This window comes from Salmo salar, unplaced genomic scaffold (assembly GCF_905237065.1).
Source record: "Salmo salar unplaced genomic scaffold, Ssal_v3.1, whole genome shotgun sequence".
Lineage (NCBI taxonomy): Eukaryota > Metazoa > Chordata > Actinopteri > Salmoniformes > Salmonidae > Salmo > Salmo salar.
This window is the reverse complement of record NW_025550919.1, coordinates 642710-666015: the sequence shown is the minus strand read 5'-3', so window position 1 is coordinate 666015 and position 23306 is coordinate 642710. Positions and strand designations below refer to the sequence as shown.

The window sequence follows — 23306 nt, the reverse complement described above, 5'->3', positions numbered from 1 at the left end:
CAGTCTAAATCCTCCTCTTCTCTCCAGTCTAAATCCTCCGCTTCTCTCCAGTCTATATTCTCCTCTTCTCTCCAGTCTAAATCCTCCACTTCTCTCCAGTCTAAATCCTCCACTTCTCTCCAGTCTAAATCCTCCTTTTCTCTCCAGTCTAAATCCTCCACTTCTCCCCAGTCTAAATCCTCCTCTTCTCTCCAGTCTAAATCCTCCTTTTCTCTCCAGTCTAAATCCTCCTCTTCTCTCCAGTCTTCTATATTCTCCTCTTCTCTCCAGTCTAAATCCTCCTCTTCTCTCCAGTCTAAATCCCCCTCTTCTCTCCAGTCTTCTATATTCTCCTTTTCTCTCCAGTCTAAATCCTCCTCTTCTCTCCAGTCTTCTAAATCCTCCTCTTCTCTCCAGTCTTCTATATTCTCCTCTTCTCTCCAGTCTTCTTCTATATTCTCCTATTCTCTCCAGTCTTCTTCTAAATCCTCCACTTCTCTCCAGTCTAAATCCTCCTCTTCTCTCCAGTCTTCTAAATCCTCCTCTTCTCTCCACTCTTCTAAATCCTCCTCTTCTCTCCAGTCTTCTATATTCTCCTCTTCTCTCCAGTCTTCTTCTATATTCTCCTCTTCTCTCCAGTCTTCTTCTAAATCCTCCACTTCTCTCCAGTCTAAATCCTCCGCTTCTCTCCAGTCTAAATCCTCCTCTTCTCTCCAATCTTCTATATTCTCCTCTTCTCTCCAGTCTTCTTCTAAATCCTCCACTTCTCTCCAGTCTTCTAAATCCTCCTCTTCTCTCCAGTCTAAATCCTCCTATTCTCTCCAGTCTTCTATATTCTCCTCTTCTCTCCAGTCTAAAACCTTCTCTTCTCTCCAGTCTTCTAAATCCTCCTCTTCTCTCCAGTCTTCTATATCCTCCTCTTCTCTCCAGTCTTCTATATTCTCCTCTTCTCTCCAGTCTAAATCCTCCTCTTCTCTCCAGTCTAAATCCTCCTCTTCTCTCCAGTCTAAATCCTCCTCTTCTCTCCAGTCTAAATCCTCCTCTTCTCTCCAGTCTAAATCCTCCTCTTCTCTCCAGTCTAAATCCTTCTCTTCTCTCCAGTCTTCTGAATCCTTCTCTTCTCTCCAGTCTAAATCCTCCTCTTCTCTCAAGTGTTCTAAAACCTTCTCTTCTCTCCAGTCTCTCCTTCACAGTGTTCGACATGTCTGGCCAAGGGCGATACAGAAACCTCTGGGAACATTACTACAAGTGAGTCTGTTCAGACACACACACACACACACACACACACACACACACACACACACACACACACACACACACACACACACACACATGGTAGGTAGTACTGACAGTGAGTCGTGGTGACCCTTGCCCTCTCTCCCCCTCCAGGGAGGGTCAAGCCATAATCTTTGTGGTGGACAGTGGAGACAAGTTGAGGATGGTGGTCGCCAAAGAAGAACTGGATACACTCCTCAACCACCCAGGTGAATCATCCTCATTATACACTCCTCAACCACCCAGGTAAATCATCCTCCTCATTATACACTCCTCAACCACCCTGGTGAATCATCCAACACATTATACACTCCTCAACCACCCAGGTGAATCATCCTCCTCATTATACACTCCTCAACCACCCAGGTGAATCATCCTCCTCATTATACACTCCTCAACCACCCAGGCGAATCATCCAACACATTATACACTCCTCAACCACCCAGGGGAATCATCCTCCTCATTATACGCTCCTCAACCACCCTGGTGATTCATCCTCCTCATTATACACTCCTCAACCACCCAGGTGAATCATCCAACACATTATACACTCCTCAACCACCCAGGTGAATCATCCTCCTCATTATACACCCCTCAACCACCCAGGTGAATCATCCAACACATTATACACTCCTCAACCTCCCAGGTGAATCATCCAGCACATTATACGCTCCTCAACCACCCAGGTGAATCATCCAACACATTATACACTCCTCAACCACCCAGGGGAATCATCCTCCTCATTATACACTCCTCAACCACCCAGGGGAATCCTCCTCATTATACGCTCCTCAACCACCCAGGTGAATCATCCAACACATTATACGCTCCTCAACCACCCAAGTGAATCATCCTCCTCATTATACGCTCCTCAACCACCCAGGTGAATCATCCTCCTCATTATACACTCCTCAACCACCCAGGTGAATCATCCTCATTATACACTCCTCAACCATCCAGGTGAATCAGCCAACACATTATACACTCCTCAACCACCCAGGTGAATCATCCAACACATTATACACTCCTCAACCACCCAGGTGAATCATCCAACACATTATACACTCCTTAACCACCCAGGTGAATCATCCACATTATACGCTCCTCAACCACCCAGGTGAATCATCCAACACATTATACGCTCCTCAACCACCCAGGTGAATCATCCTCCTCATTATACGCTCCTCAACCACCCAGGTGAATCATCCTCCTCATTATACGCTCCTCAACCACCCAGGTGAATCATCCAACACATTATACGCTCCTCAACCACCCAGGTGAATCATCCTCATTATACACTCCTCAACCACCCAGGTGAATCATCCCCCTCATTATACACTCCTCAACCACCCAGGTGAATCATCCTCATTATACACTCTTCAACCACCCAGGTGAATCATCCCCCTCATTATACACTCCTCAACCACCCAGGTGAATCATCCTCATTATACGCTCCTCAACCACCCAGGTGAATCATCCTCATTATACGCTCCTCAACCACCCAGGTGAATCATCCTCCTCATTATACACTCCTCAACCACCCAGGTGAATCATCCCCCTCATTATACACTCCTCAACCACCCAGGTGAATCATCCCCCTCATTATACACTCCTCAACCACCCAGGTGAATCATCCTCCTCATTATACACTCCTCAACCACCCAGGTGAATCATCCAATCATTATACACTCCTCAACCACCCAGGTGAATCATCCTCCTCATTATACACTCCTCAACCACCCAGGTGAATCATCCTCCTCATTATACACTCCTCAACCACCCAGGTGAATCATCCTCCATTATACACTCCTCAACCACCCAGGTGAATCATCCTCCTCATTATACGCTCCTCAACCACCCAGGTGAATCATCCTCCTCATTATACACTCCTCAACCACCCAGGTGAATCATCCAACACATTATACACTCCTCAACCACCCAGGTGAATCATCCTACTCATTATACGCTCCTCAACCACCCAGGTGAATCATCCACACTATTATACGCTCCTCAACCACCCAGGTGAATCATCCTACATTATACGCTCCTCAACCACCCAGGTGAATCATCCTCCTCATTATACGCTCCTCAACCACCCAGGTGAATCATCCTCCTCATTATACGCTCCTCAACCACCCAGGTGAATCATCCTCCTCATTATACGCTCCTCAACCACCCAGGTGAATCATCCACCACATTATACGCTCCTCAACCACCCAGGTGAATCATCCTCTCATTATACACTCCTCAACCACCCAGGTGAATCATCCCCCTCATTATACACTCCTCAACCACCCAGGTGAATCATCCCCCTCATTATACACTCCTCAACCACCCAGGTGAATCATCCCCCTCATTATACACTCCTCAACCACCCAGGTGAATCATCCTCATTATACGCTCCTCAACCACCCAGGTGAATCATCCAACACATTATACACTCCTCAACCACCCAGGTGAATCATCCACCTCATTATACACTCCTCAACCACCCAGGTGAATCATCCTCCTCATTATACACTCCTCAACCACCCAGGTGAATCATCCTCCTCATTATACACTCCTCAACCACCCAGGTGAATCATCCTCCTCATTATACACTCCTCAACCACCCAGGCGAATCATCCAACACATTATATGCTCTTCAACCACCCAGGTAAATCATCCTCCTCATTATACGCTCCTCAACCACCCAGGTGAATCATCCTCCTCATTATACACTCCTCAACCACCCAGGTGAATCATCCAACACATTATACACTCCTCAACCACCCAGGTGAATCATCCTACTCATTATACACTCCTCAACCACCCAGGTGAATCATCCTCTATTATACGCTCCTCAACCACCCAGGTGAATCATCCAACACATTATACACTCCTCAACCACCCAGGTGAATCATCCTCCTCATTATACACTCCTCAACCACCCAGGTGAATCATCCTCCTCATTATACACTCCTCAACCACCCAGGTGAATCATCAACACATTATACGCTCCTCAACCACCCAGGTGAATCATCCTCATTATACACTCCTCAACCACCCAGGTGAATCATCCCCCTCATTATACACTCCTCAACCACCCAGGTGAATCATCCTCATTATACACTCTTCAACCACCCAGGTGAATCATCCCCCTCATTATACACTCCTCAACCACCCAGGTGAATCATCCCTCATTATACACTCCTCAACCACCCAGGTGAATCATCCTCATTATACACTCCTCAACCACCCAGGTGAATCATCCCCTCATTATACACTCCTCAACCACCCAGGTGAATCATCCCCCTCATTATACACTCCTCAACCACCCAGGTGAATCATCCTCATTATACGCTCCTCAACCACCCAGGTGAATCATCCTCCTCATTATACGCTCCTCAACCACCCAGGTGAATCATCCAACACATTATACACTCCTCATCCACCCAGGTGAATCATCCTCCTCATTATACACTCCTCAACCACCCAGGTGAATCATCCAACACATTATACACTCCTCAACCACCCAGGTGAATCATCCTCCTCATTATACACTCCTCAACCACCCAGGTGAATCATCCTCCTCATTATACGCTCCTAAACCACCCAGGTGAATCATCCAACACATTATACACTCCTCAACCACCCAGGTGAATCATCCTCATTATACACTCCTCAACCACCCAGGTGAATCATCCTCCTCATTATACACTCCTCAACCACCCAGGTGAATCATCCAACACATTATACACTCCTCAACCACCCAGGTGAATCATCCTCCTCATTATACACTCCTCAACCACCCAGGTGAATCATCCTCCTCATTATACGCTCCTCAACCACCCAGGTGAATCATCCAACACATTATACACTCCTCAACCACCCAGGTGAATCATCCTCCTCATTATACGCTCCTCAACCACCCAGGTGAATCATCCTCCTCATTATACGCTCCTCAACCACCCAGGTGAATCATCCTCCTCATTATACACTCCTCAACCACCCAGGTGAATCATCCCCCTCATTACACACTCAACAACCACCCAGGTGAATCATCCCCCTCATTATACACTCCTCAACCACCCAGGTGAATCATCCTCATTATACGCTCCTCAACCACCCAGGTGAATCATCCTCCTCATTATACGCTCCTCAACCACCCAGGTGAATCATCCTCCTCATTATACGCTCCTCAACCACCCAGGTGAATCATCCTCATTATACGCTCCTCAACCACCCAGGTGAATCATCCTAATTATACACTCTTCAACCACCCAGGTGAATCATCCCCCTCATTATACACTCAACAACCACCCAGGTGAATCATCCCCCTCATTATACACTCCTCAACCACCCTGGTGAATCATCCTCCTCATTATACACTCCTCAACCACCCAGGTGAATCATCCTCCTCATTATACACTCCTCAACCACCCAGGCGAATCATCCTCCTCATTATACACTCCTCAACCACCCAGGTGAATCATCCTCCTCATTATACGCTCCTCAACCACCCAAGTGAATCATCCTCCTCATTATACACTCCTCAACCACCCAGGTGAATCATCCAAGACATTATACGCTCCTCAACCACCCAGGTGAATCATCCAACACATTATACACTCCTCAACCACCCAGGTGAATCATCCAACACATTATACACTCCTCAACCACACAGGGGAATCATCCTCCTCATTATACACTCCTCAACCACCCAGGTGAATCATCCTCCTCATTATACACTCCTCAACCACCCAGGCGAATCATCCAACACATTATACACTCCTCAACCACCCAGGTGAATCATCCTCCTCATTATACGCTCCTCAACCACCCTGGTGATTCATCCTCCTCATTATACACTCCTCAACCACCCAGGTGAATCATCCAACACATTATACACTCCTCAACCACCCAGGTGAATCATCCTCATTATGCACTCCTCAACCACCCAGGTGAATCATCCTCCTCATTATACACTCCTCAACCACCCAGGCGAATCATCCAACACATTATACACTCCTCAACCACCCAGGTGAATCATCCTCCTCATTATACGCTCCTCAACCACCCTGGTGATTCATCCTCCTCATTATACACTCCTCAACCACCCAGGTGAATCATCCAACACATTATACACTCCTCAACCACCCAGGTGAATCATCCTCCTCATTATACACCCCTCAACCACCCAGGTGAATCATCCAACACATTATACACTCCTCAACCACCCAGGTGAATCATCCTCCTCATTATACACTCCTCAACCACCCAGGTGAATCATCCTACACATTATACACTCCTCAACCTCCCAGGTGAATCATCCAGCACATTATACACTCCTCAACCACCCAGGTGAATCATCCAACACATTATACGCTCCTCAACCACCCAGGTGAATCATCCTCCTCATTATACACTCCTCAACCACCCAGGTGAATCATCCTACACATTATACACTCCTCAACCACCCAGGTGAATCATCCTCCTCATTATACACTCCTCAACCACCCAGGTGAATCATCCTCCTCATTATACACTCCTCAACCACCCAGGTGAATCATCCTCCTCATTATACACTCCTCAACCACCCAGGTGAATCATCCTCCTCATTATACACTCCTCAACCACCCAGGTGAATCATCCAACACATTATACGCTCCTCAACCACCCAGGTGAATCATCCTCCTCATTATACGCTCCTCAACCACCCAGGTGAATCATCCTCCTCATTATACACTCCTCAACCACCCAGGTGAATCATCCAACACATTATACACTCCTCAACCACCCAGGTGAATCATCCAACTCATTATACACTCCTCAACAACCCAGGTGAATCATCCACTATTATACGCTCCTCAACCACCCAGGTGAATCATCCAACACATTATACACTCCTCAACCACCCAGGTGAATCATCCTCCTCATTATACGCTCCTCAACCACCCAGGTGAATCATCCTCCTCATTATACGCTCCTCAACCACCCAGGTGAATCATCCTACACATTATACACTCCTCAACCACCCAGGTGAATCATCCTCATTATACACTCCTCAACCACCCAGGTGAATCATCCCCCTCATTATACGCTCCTCAACCACCCAGGTGAATCATCCCCTCATTATACACTCCTCAACCACCCAGGTGAATCATCCCCCTCATTATACGCTCCTCAACCACCCAGGTGAATCATCCTCATTATACACTCCTCAACCACCCAGGTGAATCATCCTCATTATACACTCCTCAACCACCCAGGTGAATCATCCCCCTCATTATACACTCCTCAACCACCCAGGTGAATCATCCCCCTCATTATACACTCCTCAACCACCCAGGTGAATCATCCTCATTATACGCTCCTCAACCACCCAGGTGAATCATCCTCCTCATTATACGCTCCTCAACCACCCAGGTGAATCATCCAACACATTATACACTCCTCATCCACCCAGGTGAATCATCCTCCTCATTATACACTCCTCAACCACCCAGGTGAATCATCCAACACATTATACACTCCTCAACCACCCAGGTGAATCATCCTCCTCATTATACACTCCTCAACCACCCAGGTGAATCATCCTCCTCATTATACACTCCTCAACCACCCAGGTGAATCATCCAACACATTATACACTCCTCAACCACCCAGGTGAATCATCCTCATTATACACTCCTCAAACACCCAGGTGAATCATCCTCCTCATTATACACTCCTCAACCACCCAGGTGAATCATCCAACACATTATACACTCCTCAACCACCCAGGTGAATCATCCTCCTCGTTATACGCTCCTCAACCACCCAGGTGAATCATCCTCCTCATTATACGCTCCTCAACCACCCAGGTGAATCATCCAACACATTATACACTCCTCAACCACCCAGGTGAATCATCCTCCTCGTTATACGCTCCTCAACCACCCAGGTGAATCATCCTCATTATACGCTCCCTAACCACCCAGGTGAATCATCCTCATTATACACTCTTCAACCACCCAGGTGAATCATCCCCCTCATTACACACTCATCAACCACCCAGGTGAATCATCCCCCTCATTATACACTCCTCAACCACCCAGGTGAATCATCCTCATTATACGCTCCTCAACCACCCAGGTGAATCATCCTCCTCATTATACGCTCCTCAACCACCCAGGTGAATCATCCTCCTCGTTATACGCTCCTCAACCACCCAGGTGAATCATCCTCCATTATACGCTCCTCAACCACCCAGGTGAATCATCCTAATTATACACTCCTCAACCACCCAGGTGAATCATCCCCCTCATTATACACTCCTCAACCACCCAGGTGAATCATCCCCCTCATTATACACTCCTCAACCACCCTGGTGAATCATCCTCCTCATTATACACTCCTCAACCACCCAGGTGAATCATCCTCCTCATTATACACTCCTCAACCACCCAGGCGAATCATCCTCCTCATTATACACTCCTCAACCACCCAGGTGAATCATCCTCCTCATTATACGCTCCTCAACCACCCAAGTGAATCATCCTCCTCATTATACACTCCTCAACCACCCAGGTGAATCATCCAAGACATTATACGCTCCTCAACCACCCAGGTGAATCATCCTCCTCATTATACACTCCTCAACCACCCAGGTGAATCATCCAACACATTATACACTCCTCAACCACCCAGGTGAATCATCCTCCTCATTATACACTCCTCAACCACCCAGGTGAATCATCCAACACATTATACGCTCCTCAACCACCCAGGTGAATCATCCTCCTCATTATACGCTCCTCAACCACCCAGGTGAATCATCCTCCTCATTATACACTCCTCAACCACCCAGGTGAATCATCCTCCTCATTATACACTCCTCAACCACCCAGGTGAATCATCCTCCTCATTATACACTCCTCAACCACCCAGGTGAATCATCCTCATTATACACTCCTCAACCACCCAGGTGAATCATCCAACACATTATACACTCCTCAACCACACAGGTGAATCATCCTCCTCATTATGCACTCCTCAACCACCCAGGTGAATCATCCTCCTCATTATACACTCCTCAACCACCCAGGCGAATCATCCAACACATTATACACTCTTCAACCACCCAGGTGAATCATCCTCCTTATTATACGCTCCTCAACCACCCTGGTGATTCATCCTCCTCATTATACACTCCTCAACCACCCAGGTGAATCATCCAACACATTATACACTCCTCAACCACCCAGGTGAATCATCCTCCTCATTATACACTCCTCAACCACCCAGGTGAATCATCCAACACATTATACACTCCTCAACCACCCAGGTGAATCATCCAACACATTATACACTCCTCAACCACCCAGGTGAATCATCCAACACATTATACACTCCTCAACCACCCAGGTGAATCATCCTCCTCATTATACGCTCCTCAACCACCCAGGTGAATCATCCTCATTATACACTCCTCAACCACCCAGGTGAATCATCCAACACATTATACACTCCTCAACCACCCAGGTGAATCATCCAACTCATTATACACTCCTCAACCACCCAGGTGAATCATCCTCATTATACACTCCTCAACCACCCAGGTGAATCATCCAACACATTATACACTCCTCAACCACCCAGGTGAATCATCCTCCTCGTTATACGCTCCTCAACCACCCAGGTGAATCATCCTCCTCATTATACGCTCCTCAACCACCCAGGTGAATCATCCAACACATTATACACTCCTCAACCACCCAGGTGAATCATCCTCATTATACACTCCTCAACCACCCAGGTGAATCATCCTCCTCATTATACACTCCTCAACCACCCAGGTGAATCATCCTCCTCATTATACACTCCTCAACCACCCAGGTGAATCATCCTCATTATACACTCTTCAACCACCCAGGTGAATCATCCCCCTCATTATACACTCCTCAACCACCCAGGTGAATCATCCTCATTATACACTCCTCAACCACCCAGGTGAATCATCCTCATTATACACTCCTCAACCACCCAGGTGAATCATCCCCCTCATTATACACTCCTCAACCACCCAGGTGAATCATCCTCCTCATTATTCGCTCCTCAACCACCCAGGTGAATCATCCAACACATTATACACTCCTCATCCACCCAGGTGAATCATCCTCATTATACACTCCTCAACCACCCAGGTGAATCATCCAACACATTATAAACTCCTCAACCACCCAGGTGAATCATCCTCCTCATTATACACTCCTCAACCACCCAGGTGAATCATCCTCCTCATTATACACTCCTCAACCACCCAGGTGAATCATCCAACACATTATACACTCCTCAACCACCCAGGTGAATCATCCTCCTCATTATACACTCCTCAACCACCCAGGTGAATCATCCTCCTCATTATACACTCCTCAACCACCCAGGTGAATCATCCTCCTCATTATACACTCCTCAACCACCCAGGTGAATCATCCTCATTATACACTCCTCAACCACCCAGGTGAATCATCCAACTCATTATACACTCCTCAACCACCCAGGTGAATCATCCAACACATTATACACTCCTCAACCACCCAGGTGAATCATCCTCCTCATTATACGCTCCTCAACCACCCAGGTGAATCATCCAACACATTATACACTCCTCATCCACCCAGGTGAATCATCCTCATTATACACTCCTCAACCACCCAGGTGAATCATCCAACACATTATAAACTCCTCAACCACCCAGGTGAATCATCCTCTCGTTATACACTCCTCAACCACCCAGGTGAATCATCCTCCTCATTATACGCTCCTCAACCACCCAGGTGAATCATCCAACACATTATACACTCCTCAACCACCCAGGTGAATCATCCTCCTCATTATACACTCCTCAACCACCCAGGTGAATCATCCTCCTCATTATACACTCCTCAACCACCCAGGTGAATCATCCTCCTCATTATACACTCCTCAACCACCCAGGTGAATCATCCAACACATTATACACTCCTCAACCACCCAGGTGAATCATCCAACACATTATACACTCCTCAACCACCCAGGTGAATCATCCTCCTCATTATACACTCCTCAACCACCCAGGTGAATCATCCTCCTCATTATACACTCCTCAACCACCCAGGCGAATCATCCAACACATTATACACTCCTCAACCACCCAGGTGAATCATCCTCCCTCGTTATACGCTCCTCAACCACCCTGGTGATTCATCCTCCTCATTATACACTCCTCAACCACCCAGGTGAATCATCCAACACATTATACACTCCTCAACCACCCAGGTGAATCATCCTCCTCATTATACGCTCCTCAACCACCCAGGTGAATCATCCTACACATTATACGCTCCTCAACCTCCCAGGTGAATCATCCAGCACATTATACGCTCCTCAACCACCCAGGTGAATCATCCAACATATTATACGCTCCTCAACCACCCAGGTGAATCATCCTCCTCATTATACACTCCTCAACCACCCAGGTGAATCATCCCCTCATTATACACTCAACAACCACCCAGGTGAATCATCCTCCTCATTATACACTCCTCAACCACCCAGGTGAATCATCCTCCTCATTATACGCTCCTCAACCACCCAGGTGAATCATCCTCCTCATTATACGCTCCTCAACCACCCAGGTGAATCATCCTCCTCGTTATACGCTCCTCAACCACCCAGGTGAATCATCCTCCTCATTATACGCTCCTCAACCACCCAGGTGAATCATCCTACATTATACACTCCTCAACCACCCAGGTGAATCATCCCCCTCATTATACACTCAACAACCACCCAGGTGAATCATCCCCCTCATTATACGCTCCTCAACCACCCAGGTGAATCATCCTCCTCATTATACACTCCTCAACCACCCAGGTGAATCATCCTCCTCATTATACACTCCTCAACCACCCAGGCGAATCATCCTCCTCATTATACACTCCTCAACCACCCAGGTGAATCATCCTCCTCATTATACGCTCCTCAACCACCCAAGTGAATCATCCTCCTCATTATACACTCCTCAACCACCCAGGTGAATCATCCAAGACATTATACGCTCCTCAACCACCCAGGTGAATCATCCAACACATTATACACTCCTCAACCACCCAGGTGAATCATCCAACACATTATACACACCTCAACCACACAGGGGAATCATCCTCCTCATTATGCACTCCTCAACCACCCAGGTGAATCATCCTCCTCATTATACACTCCTCAACCACCCAGGCGAATCATCCAACACATTATACACTCTTCAACCACCCAGGTGAATCATCCTCCTCATTATACACTCCTCAACCACCCTGGTGATTCATCCTCCTCATTACACACTCCTCAACCACCCAGGTGAATCATCCAACACATTATACACTCCTCAACCACCCAGGTGAATCATCCTCATTATGCACTCCTCAACCACCCAGGTAAATCATCCTCCTCATTATACACTCCTCAACCACCCAGGCGAATCATCCAACACATTATACACTCTTCAACCACCCAGGTGAATCATCCTCCTCATTATACGCTCCTCAACCACCCTGGTGATTCATCCTCCTCATTATACACTCCTCAACCACCCAGGTGAATCATCCAACACATTATACACTCCTCAACCACCCAGGTGAATCATCCTCCTCATTATACACCCCTCAACCACCCAGGTGAATCATCCAACACATTATACACTCCTCAACCACCCAGGTGAATCATCCTCCTCATTATACACTCCTCAACCACCCAGGTGAATCATCCAACTCATTATACACTCCTCAACCTCCCAGGTGAATCATCCAGCACATTATACCCTCCTCAACCACCCAGGTGAATCATCCTACACATTATACGCTCTTCAACCACCCAGGTGAATCATCCTCCTCATTATACACTCCTCAACCACCCAGGTGAATCATCCAACACATTATACACTCCTCAACCACCCAGGTGAATCATCCTCCTCATTATACACTCCTCAACCACCCAGGGGAATCATCCTCCTCATTATACACTCCTCAACCACCCAGGGGAATCATCCTCCTCATTATACACTCCTCAACCACCCAGGTGAATCATCCTCCTCATTATACACTCCTCAACCACCCAGGTGAATCATCCAACACATTATGCGATCCTCAACCACCCAGGTGAGTCATCCTCCTCATTATACGCTCCTCAACCACCCAGGTGAATCATCCTCCTCATTATACACTCCTCAACCACCCAGGTGAATCATCCAACACATTATACACTCCTCAACCACCCAGGTGAATCATCCAACACATTATACACTCCTCAACCACCCAGGTGAATCATCCACATTATACGCTCCTCAACCACCCAGGTGAATTATCCAACACATTATACGCTCCTCAACCACCCAGGTGAATCATCCTCCTCATTATACGCTCCTCAACCACCCAGGTGAATCATCCTCCTCATTATACGCTCCTCAACCACCCAGGTGAATCATCCAACACATTATACGCTCCTCAACCACCCAGGTGAATCATCCTCATTATACACTCCTCAACCACCCAGGTGAATCATCCCCCTCATTATACGCTCCTCAACCACCCAGGTGAATCATCCTCATTATACACTCTTCAACCACCCAGGTGAATCATCCCCCTCATTATACACTCCTCAACCACCCAGGTGAATCATCCCTCATTATACACTCCTCAACCACCCAGGTGAATCATCCTCATTATACACTCTTCAACCACCCAGGTGAATCATCCCCCTCATTATACACTCCTCAACCACCCAGGTGAATCATCCCCCTCATTATACACTCCTCAACCACCCAGGTGAATCATCCTCATTATACGCTCCTCAACCACCCAGGTGAATCATCCTCCTCATTATACGCTCCTCAACCACCCAGGTGAATCATCCAACACATTATACACTCCTCATCCACCCAGGTGAATCATCCTCATTATACACTCCTCAACCACCCAGGTGAATCATCCAACACATTATAAACTCCTCAACCACCCAGGTGAATCATCCTCTCGTTATACGCTCCTCAACCACCCAGGTGAATCATCCTCCTCATTATACGCTCCTCAACCACCCAGGTGAATCATCCAACACATTATACACTCCTCAACCACCCAGGTGAATCATCCTCTCATTATACACTCCTCAACCACCCAGGTGAATCATCCTCCTCATTATACACTCCTCAACCACCCAGGTGAATCATCCAACACATTATACACTCCTCAACCACCCAGGTGAATCATCCTCCTCGTTATACGCTCCTCAACCACCCAGGTGAATCATCCTCCTCATTATACGCTCCTCAACCACCCAGGTGAATCATCCAACACATTATACACTCCTCAACCACCCAGGTGAATCATCGTCCTCGTTATACGCTCCTCAACCACCCAGGTGAATCATCCTCATTATACGCTCCTCAACCACCCAGGTGAATCATCCTCATTATACACTCTTCAACCACCCAGGTGAATCATCCCCCTCATTATACACTCAACAACCACCCAGGTGAATCATCCCCCTCATTATACACTCCTCAACCACCCAGGTGAATCATCCTCATTATACGCTCCTCAACCACCCAGGTGAATCATCCTCCTCATTATACGCTCCTCAACCACCCAGGTGAATCATCCTCCTCGTTATACGCTCCTCAACCACCCAGGTGAATCATCCTCATTATACGCTCCTCAACCACCCAGGTGAATCATCCTCATTATACACTCTTCAACCACCCAGGTGAATCATCCCCCTCATTATACACTCAACAACCACCCAGGTGAATCATCCCCCTCATTATACACTCCTCAACCACCCTGGTGAATCATCCTCCTCATTATACACTCCTCAACCACCCAGGTGAATCATCCTCCTCATTATACACTCCTCAACCACCCAGGCGAATCATCCTCCTCATTATACACTCCTCAACCACCCAGGTGAATCATCCTCCTCATTATACGCTCCTCAACCACCCAAGTGAATCATCCTCCTCATTATACACTCCTCAACCACCCAGGTGAATCATCCAAGACATTATACGCTCCTCAACCACCCAGGTGAATCATCCAACACATTATACACTCCTCAACCACCCAGGTGAATCATCCAACACATTATACACTCCTCAACCACCCAGGTGAATCATCCTCCTCATTATACACTCCTCAACCACCCAGGTGAATCATCCAACACATTATACGCTCCTCAACCACCCAGGTGAATCATCCTCCTCATTATACGCTCCTCAACCACCCAGGTGAATCATCCTCCTCATTATACACTCCTCAACCACCCAGGTGAATCATCCTCCTCATTATACACTCCTCAACCACCCAGGGGAATCATCCTCCTCATTATACACTCCTCAACCACCCAGGTGAATCATCCAACACATTATAGACTCCTCAACCACCCAGGTGAATCATCCAACACATTATACACACCTCAACCACACAGGGGAATCATCCTCCTCATTATGCACTCCTCAACCACCCAGGTGAATCATCCTCCTCATTATACACTCCTCAACCACCCAGGCGAATCATCCAACACATTATACACTCTTCAACCACCCAGGTGAATCATCCTCCTCATTATACGCTCCTCAACCACCCTGGTGATTCATCCTCCTCATTATACACTCCTCAACCACCCAGGTGAATCATCCAACACATTATACACTCCTCAACCACCCAGGTGAATCATCCTCCTCATTATACACTCCTCAACCACCCAGGTGAATCATCCAACACATTATACACTCCTCAACCTCCCAGGTGAATCATCCAGCACATTATACGCTCCTCAACCACCCAGGTCAATCATCCAACAGATTATACGCTCCTCAACCACCCAGGTGAATCATCCTCCTCATTATACACTCCTCAACCACCCAGGTGAATCATCCTCATTATACACTCCTCAACCACCCAGGTGAATCATCCAACACATTATACGCTCCTCAACCACCCAGGTGAATCATCCAACACATTATACACTCCTCATCCACCCAGGTGAATCATCCTCATTATACACTCCTCAACCACCCAGGTGAATCATCCAACACATTATACACTCCTCAACCACCCAGGTGAATCATCCTCCTCGTTATACGCTCCTCAACCACCCAGGTGAATCATCCTCCTCATTATACGCTCCTCAACCACCCAGGTGAATCATCCAACACATTATACACTCCTCAACCACCCAGGTGAATCATCCTCATTATACACTCCTCAACCACCCAGGTGAATCATCCTCCTCATTATACGCTCCTCAACCACCCAGGTGAATCATCCCCTCATTATACGCTCCTCAACCACCCAGGTGAATCATCCTCATTATACACTCTTCAACCACCCAGGTGAATCATCCCCCTCATTATACACTCCTCAACCACCCAGGTGAATCATCCTCATTATACACTCCTCAACCACCCAGGTGAATCATCCTCATTATACACTCCTCAACCACCCAGGTGAATCATCCCCCTCATTATACACTCCTCAACCACCCAGGTGAATCATCCTCCTCATTATTCACTCCTCAACCACCCAGGTGAATCATCCAACACATTATACACTCCTCATCCACCCAGGTGAATCATCCTCCTCATTATACGCTCCTCAACCACCCAGGTGAATCATCCAACACATTATACACTCCTCAACCACCCAGGTGAATCATCCTCCTCATTATACGCTCCTCAACCACCCAGGTGAATCATCCTCCTCATTATACACTCCTCAACCACCCAGGTGAATCATCCAACACATTATACACTCCTCAACCACCCAGGTGAATCATCCTCCTCATTATACGCTCCTCAACCACCCAGGTGAATCATCCTCCTCATTATACACTCCTCAACCACCCAGGTGAATCATCCTCCTCATTATACACTCCTCAACCACCCAGGTGAATCATCCAACACATTATACACTCCTCAACCACCCAGGTGAATCATCCAACACATTATACACACCTCAACCACACAGGGGAATCATCCTCCTCATTATGCACTCCTCAACCACCCAGGTGAATCATCCTCCTCATTATACACTCCTCAACCACCCAGGCGAATCATCCAACACATTATACACTCCTCAACCACCCAGGTGAATCATCCTCCTCATTATACACTCCTCAACCACCCTGGTGATTCATCCTCCTCATTATACACTCCTCAACCACCCAGGTGAATCATCCAACACATTATACACTCCTCAACCACCCAGGTGAATCATCCTCCTCATTATACACCCCTCAACCACCCAGGTGAATCATCCAACACATTATACACTCCTCAACCTCCCAGGTGAATCATCCACCACATTATACGCTCCTCAACCACCCAGGTGAATCATCCAACACATTATACACTCCTCAACCACCCAGGTGAATCATCCTCCTCATTATACACTCCTCAACCACCCAGGTGAATCATCCAACACATTATACACTCCTCAACCACCCAGGTGAATCATCCTCCTCATTATACACTCCTCAACCACCCAGGTGAATCATCCTCCTCATTATACACTCCTCAACCACCCAGGTGAATCATCCTCCTCATTATACACTCCTCAACCACCCAGGTGAATCATCCTACACATTATACGCTCCTCAACCACCCAGGTGAATCATCCTCCTCATTATACACTCCTCAACCACCCAGGTGAATCATCCTCCTCATTATACACTCCTCAACCACCCAGGTGAATCATCCTCCTCATTATACACTCCTCAACCACCCAGGTGAATCATCCAACACATTATACACTCCTCAACCACCCAGGTGAATCATCCAACACATTATACACTCCTCATCCACCCAGGTGAATCATCCTCTCATTATACACTCCTCAACCACCCAGGTGAATCATCCAACACATTATACACTCCTCAACCACCCAGGTGAATCATCCTCTCGTTATACGCTCCTCAACCACCCAGGTGAATCATCCTCCTCATTATACACCCCTCAACCACCCAGGTGAATCATCCAACACATTATACACTCCTCAACCTCCCAGGTGAATCATCCAGCACATTATACGCTCCTCAACCACCCAGGTCAATCATCCAACACATTATACGCTCTTCAACCACCCAGGTGAATCATCCTCCTCATTATACACTCCTCAACCACCCAGGTGAATCATCCAACACATTATACACTCCTCAACCACCCAGGGGAATCATCCTCCTCATTATACACTCCTCAACCACCCAGTGGAATCATCCTCCTCATTATACACTCCTCAACCACCCAGGTGAATCATCCTCCTCATTATACACTCCTCAACCACCCAGGTGAATCATCCAACACATTATAGACTCCTCAACCACCCAGGTGAATCATCCAACACATTATACACACCTCAACCACACAGGGGAATCATCCTCCTAATTATGCACTCCTCAACCACCCAGGTGAATCATCCTCCTCATTATACACTCCTCAACCACCCAGGCGAATCATCCAACACATTATACACTCCTCAACCACCCAGGTGAATCATCCTCCTCATTATACGCTCCTCAACCACCCAGGTGATTCATCCTCCTCATTATACACTCCTCAACCACCCAGGTGAATCATCCAACACATTATACACTCCTCAACCACCCAGGTGAATCATCCTCCTCATTATACACCCCTCAACCACCCAGGTGAATCATCCAACACATTATACACTCCTCAACCTCCCAGGTGAATCATCCAGCACATTATACGCTCCTCAACCACCCAGGTGAATCATCCAACACATTATACGCTCTTCAACCACCCAGGTGAATCATCCTCCTCATTATACACTCCTCAACCACCCAGGTGAATCATCCAACACATTATACACTCCTCAACCACCCAGGGGAATCATCCTCCTCATTATACACTCCTCAACCACCCAGGGGAATCATCCTCCTCATTATACACTCCTCAACCACCCAGGTGAATCATCCTCCTCATTATACACTCCTCAACCACCCAGGTGAATCATCCAACACATTATACGATCCTCAACCACCCAGGTGAATCATCCTCCTCATTATACACTCCTCAACCACCCAGGTGAATCATCCTCCTCATTATACACTCCTCAACCACCCAGGTGAATCATCCTCATTATACACTCCTCAACCATCCAGGTGAATCAGCCAACACATTATACACTCCTCAACCACCCAGGTGAATCATCCAACACATTATACACTCCTCATCCACCCAGGTGAATCATCCTCATTATACACTCCTCAACCACCCAGGTGAATCATCCAACACATTATACACTCCTCAACCACCCAGGTGAATCATCCTCCTCATTATACACTCCTCAACCACCCAGGTGAATCATCCTCCTCATTATACACTCCTCAACCACCCAGGTGAATCATCCAACACATTATACACTCCTCAACCACCCAGGTGAATCATCCTCATTATACACTCCTCAACCACCCAGGTGAATCATCCTCCTCATTATACACTCCTCAACCACCCAGGTGAATCATCCAACACATTATACACTCCTCAACCACCCAGGTGAATCATCCTCCTCATTATACACTCCTCAACCACCCAGGTGAATCATCCTCCTCATTATACACTCCTCAACCACCCAGGTGAATCATCCTCCCTCATTATACACTCCTCAACCACCCAGGCGAATCATCCTCCTCATTATACACTCCTCAACCACCCAGGTGAATCATCCTCCTCATTATACGCTCCTCAACCACCCAAGTGAATCATCCTCCTCATTATACACTCCTCAACCACCCAGGTCAATAATCCAACACATTATACACTCCTCAACCACCCAGGTGAATCATCCAACACATTATACACACCTCAACCACACAGGGGAATCATCCTCCTCATTATGCACTCCTCAACCACCCAGGTGAATCATCCTCCTCATTATACACTCCTCAACCACCCAGGCGAATCATCCAACACATTATACACTCTTCAACCACCCAGGTGAATCATCCTCCTCATTATACACCCCTCAACCACCCAGGTGAATCATCCAACACATTATACACTCCTCAACCTCCCAGGTGAATCATCCAGCACATTATACGCTCCTCAACCACCCAGGTCAATCATCCAACACATTATACGCTCCTCAACCACCCAGGTGAATCATCCTCCTCATTATACACTCCTCAACCACCCAGGTGAATCATCCTCCTCATTATACACTCCTCAACCACCCAGGTGAATCATCCTCCTCATTATACACTCCTCAACCACCCAGGTGAATCATCCTCCTCATTATACACTCCTCAACCACCCAGGTGAATCATCCAACACATTATACACTCCTCAACCACCCAGGTGAGTCATCCTCCTCATTATACACTCCTCAACCACCCAGGTGAATCATCCTCCTCATTATACACTCCTCAACCACCCAGGTGAATCATCCAACTCATTATACACTCCTCAACCACCCAGGTGAATCATCCTACTCATTATACACTCCTCAACAACCCAGGTGAATCATCCACATTATACGCTCCTCAACCACCCAGGTGAATTATCCAACACATTATACGCTCCTCAACCACCCAGGTGAATCATCCTCCTCATTATACGCTCCTCAACCACCCAGGTGAATCATCCTCCTCATTATACGCTCCTCAACCACCCAGGTGAATCATCCAACACATTATACACTCCTCAACCACCCAGGTGAATCATCCTCTATTATACACTCCTCAACCACCCAGGTGAATCATCCCCCTCATTATACACTCCTCAACCACCCAGGTGAATCATCCTCATTATACACTCTTCAACCACCCAGGTGAATCATCCCCCTCATTATACACTCCTCAACCACCCAGGTGAATCATCCTCATTATACACTCCTCAACCACCCAGGTGAATCATCCTCATTATACACTCTTCAACCACCCAGGTGAATCATCCCCCTCATTATACACTCCTCAACTACCCAGGTGAATCATCCCCCTCATTAAACCATCCTCAACCACCCAGGTGAATCATCGTCATTATACGCTCCTCAACCACCCAGGTGAATCATCCTCCTCATTATTCGCTCCTCAACCACCCAGGTGAATCATCCAACACATTATACACTCCTCATCCACCCAGGTGAATCATCCTCATTATACACTCCTCAACCACCCAGGTGAATCATCCAACACATTATACACTCCTCAACCACCCAGGTGAATCATCCTCCTCATTATACACTCCTCAACCACCCAGGTGAATCATCCTCCTCATTATACACTCCTCAACCACCCAGGTGAATCATCCAACACATTATACACTCCTCAACCACCCAGGTGAATCATCCTCCTCATTATACACTCCTCAACCACCCAGGTGAATCATCCTCCTCATTATACACTCCTCAACCACCCAGGTGAATCATCCAACACATTATACACTCCTCAACCACCCAGGTGAATCATCCTCCTCGTTATACGCTCCTCAACCACCCAGGTGAATCATCCTCATTATACGCTCCTCAACCACCCAGGTGAATCATCCTCATTATACACTCCTCAACCACCCAGGTGAATCATCCTCATTATACACTCCTCAACCACCCAGGTGAATCATCCTCCTCATTATACACTCCTCAACCACCCAGGTGAATCATCCCCCTCATTATACGCTCCTCAACCACCCAGGTGAATCATCCTCATTATACACTCCTCAACCACCCAGGTGAATCATCCCCCTCATTATACACTCCTCAACCACCCAGGTGAATCATCCTCATTATACACTCCTCAACCACCCAGGTGAATCATCCTCATTATACGCTCCTCAACCACCCAGGTGAATCATCCCCCTCATTATACACTCCTCAACCACCCAGGTGAATCATCCTCCTCATTATACACTCCTCAACCACCCAGGTGAATCATCCTACACATTATACACTCCTCATCCACCCAGGTGAATCATCCTCATTATACACTCCTCAACCACCCAGGTGAATCATCCAACACATTATACACTCCTCAACCACCCAGGGGAATCATCCTCCTCATTATACACTCCTCAACCACCCAGGTGAATCATCCTCCTCATTATACACTCCTCAACCACCCAGGTGAATCATCCAACACATTATACACTCCTCAACCACCCAGGTGAATCATCCTCCTCATTATACACTCCTCAACCACCCAGGTGAATCATCCTCCTCATTATACACTCCTCAACCACCCAGGTGAATCATCCTCCTCATTATACACTCCTCAACCACCCAGGTGAATCATCCAACACATTATAGACTCCTCAACCACCCAGGTGAATCATCCAACACATTATACACACCTCAACCACACAGGGGAATCATCCTCCTCATTATGCACTCCTCAACCACCCAGGTGAATCATCCTCCTCATTATACACTCCTCAACCACCCAGGCGAATCATCCAACACATTATACACTCCTCAACCACCCAGGTGAATCATCCTCCTCATTATACGCTCCTCAACCACCCTGGTGATTCATCCTCCTCATTATACACTCCTCAACCACCCAGGTGAATCATCCAACACATTATACACTCCTCAACCACCCAGGTGAATCATCCTCCTCATTATACACCCCTCAACCACCCAGGTGAATCATCCAACACATTATACACTCCTCAACCTCCCAGGTGAATCATCCAGCACATTATACGCTCCTTAACCACCCAGGTCAATCATCCAACAGATTATACGCTCTTCAACCACCCAGGTGAATCATCCTCCTCATTATACACTCCTCAACCACCCAGGTGAATCATCCAACACATTATACACTCCTCAACCACCCAGGGGAATCATCCTCCTCATTATACACTCCTCAACCACCCAGGGGAATCATCCTCCTCATTATACACTCCTCAACCACCCAGGGGAATCATCCTCCTCATTATACACTCCTCAACCACCCAGGTGAATCATCCAACACATTATACGATCCTCAACCACCCAGGTGAATCATCCTCCTCATTATACGCTCCTCAACCACCCAGGTGA

At 47.3% G+C, this 23306-nt stretch overlaps 1 protein-coding gene across 1 annotated transcript in view; it reads left to right on the top strand.

The window, feature by feature from the left end:
• LOC106594530 (ADP-ribosylation factor-like protein 6) overlaps window positions 1-23306 on the top strand; it is a 97641-nt gene that overhangs the window by 5048 nt on the left and 69287 nt on the right. Inside the window, exons 4-5 of the mRNA XM_045714020.1 lie at window positions 1159-1227; window positions 1369-1463. Of these exons, the coding sequence (XP_045569976.1) occupies window positions 1159-1227; window positions 1369-1463 (164 nt within the window). The remainder of the gene's footprint in view (window positions 1-1158; window positions 1228-1368; window positions 1464-23306) is intronic.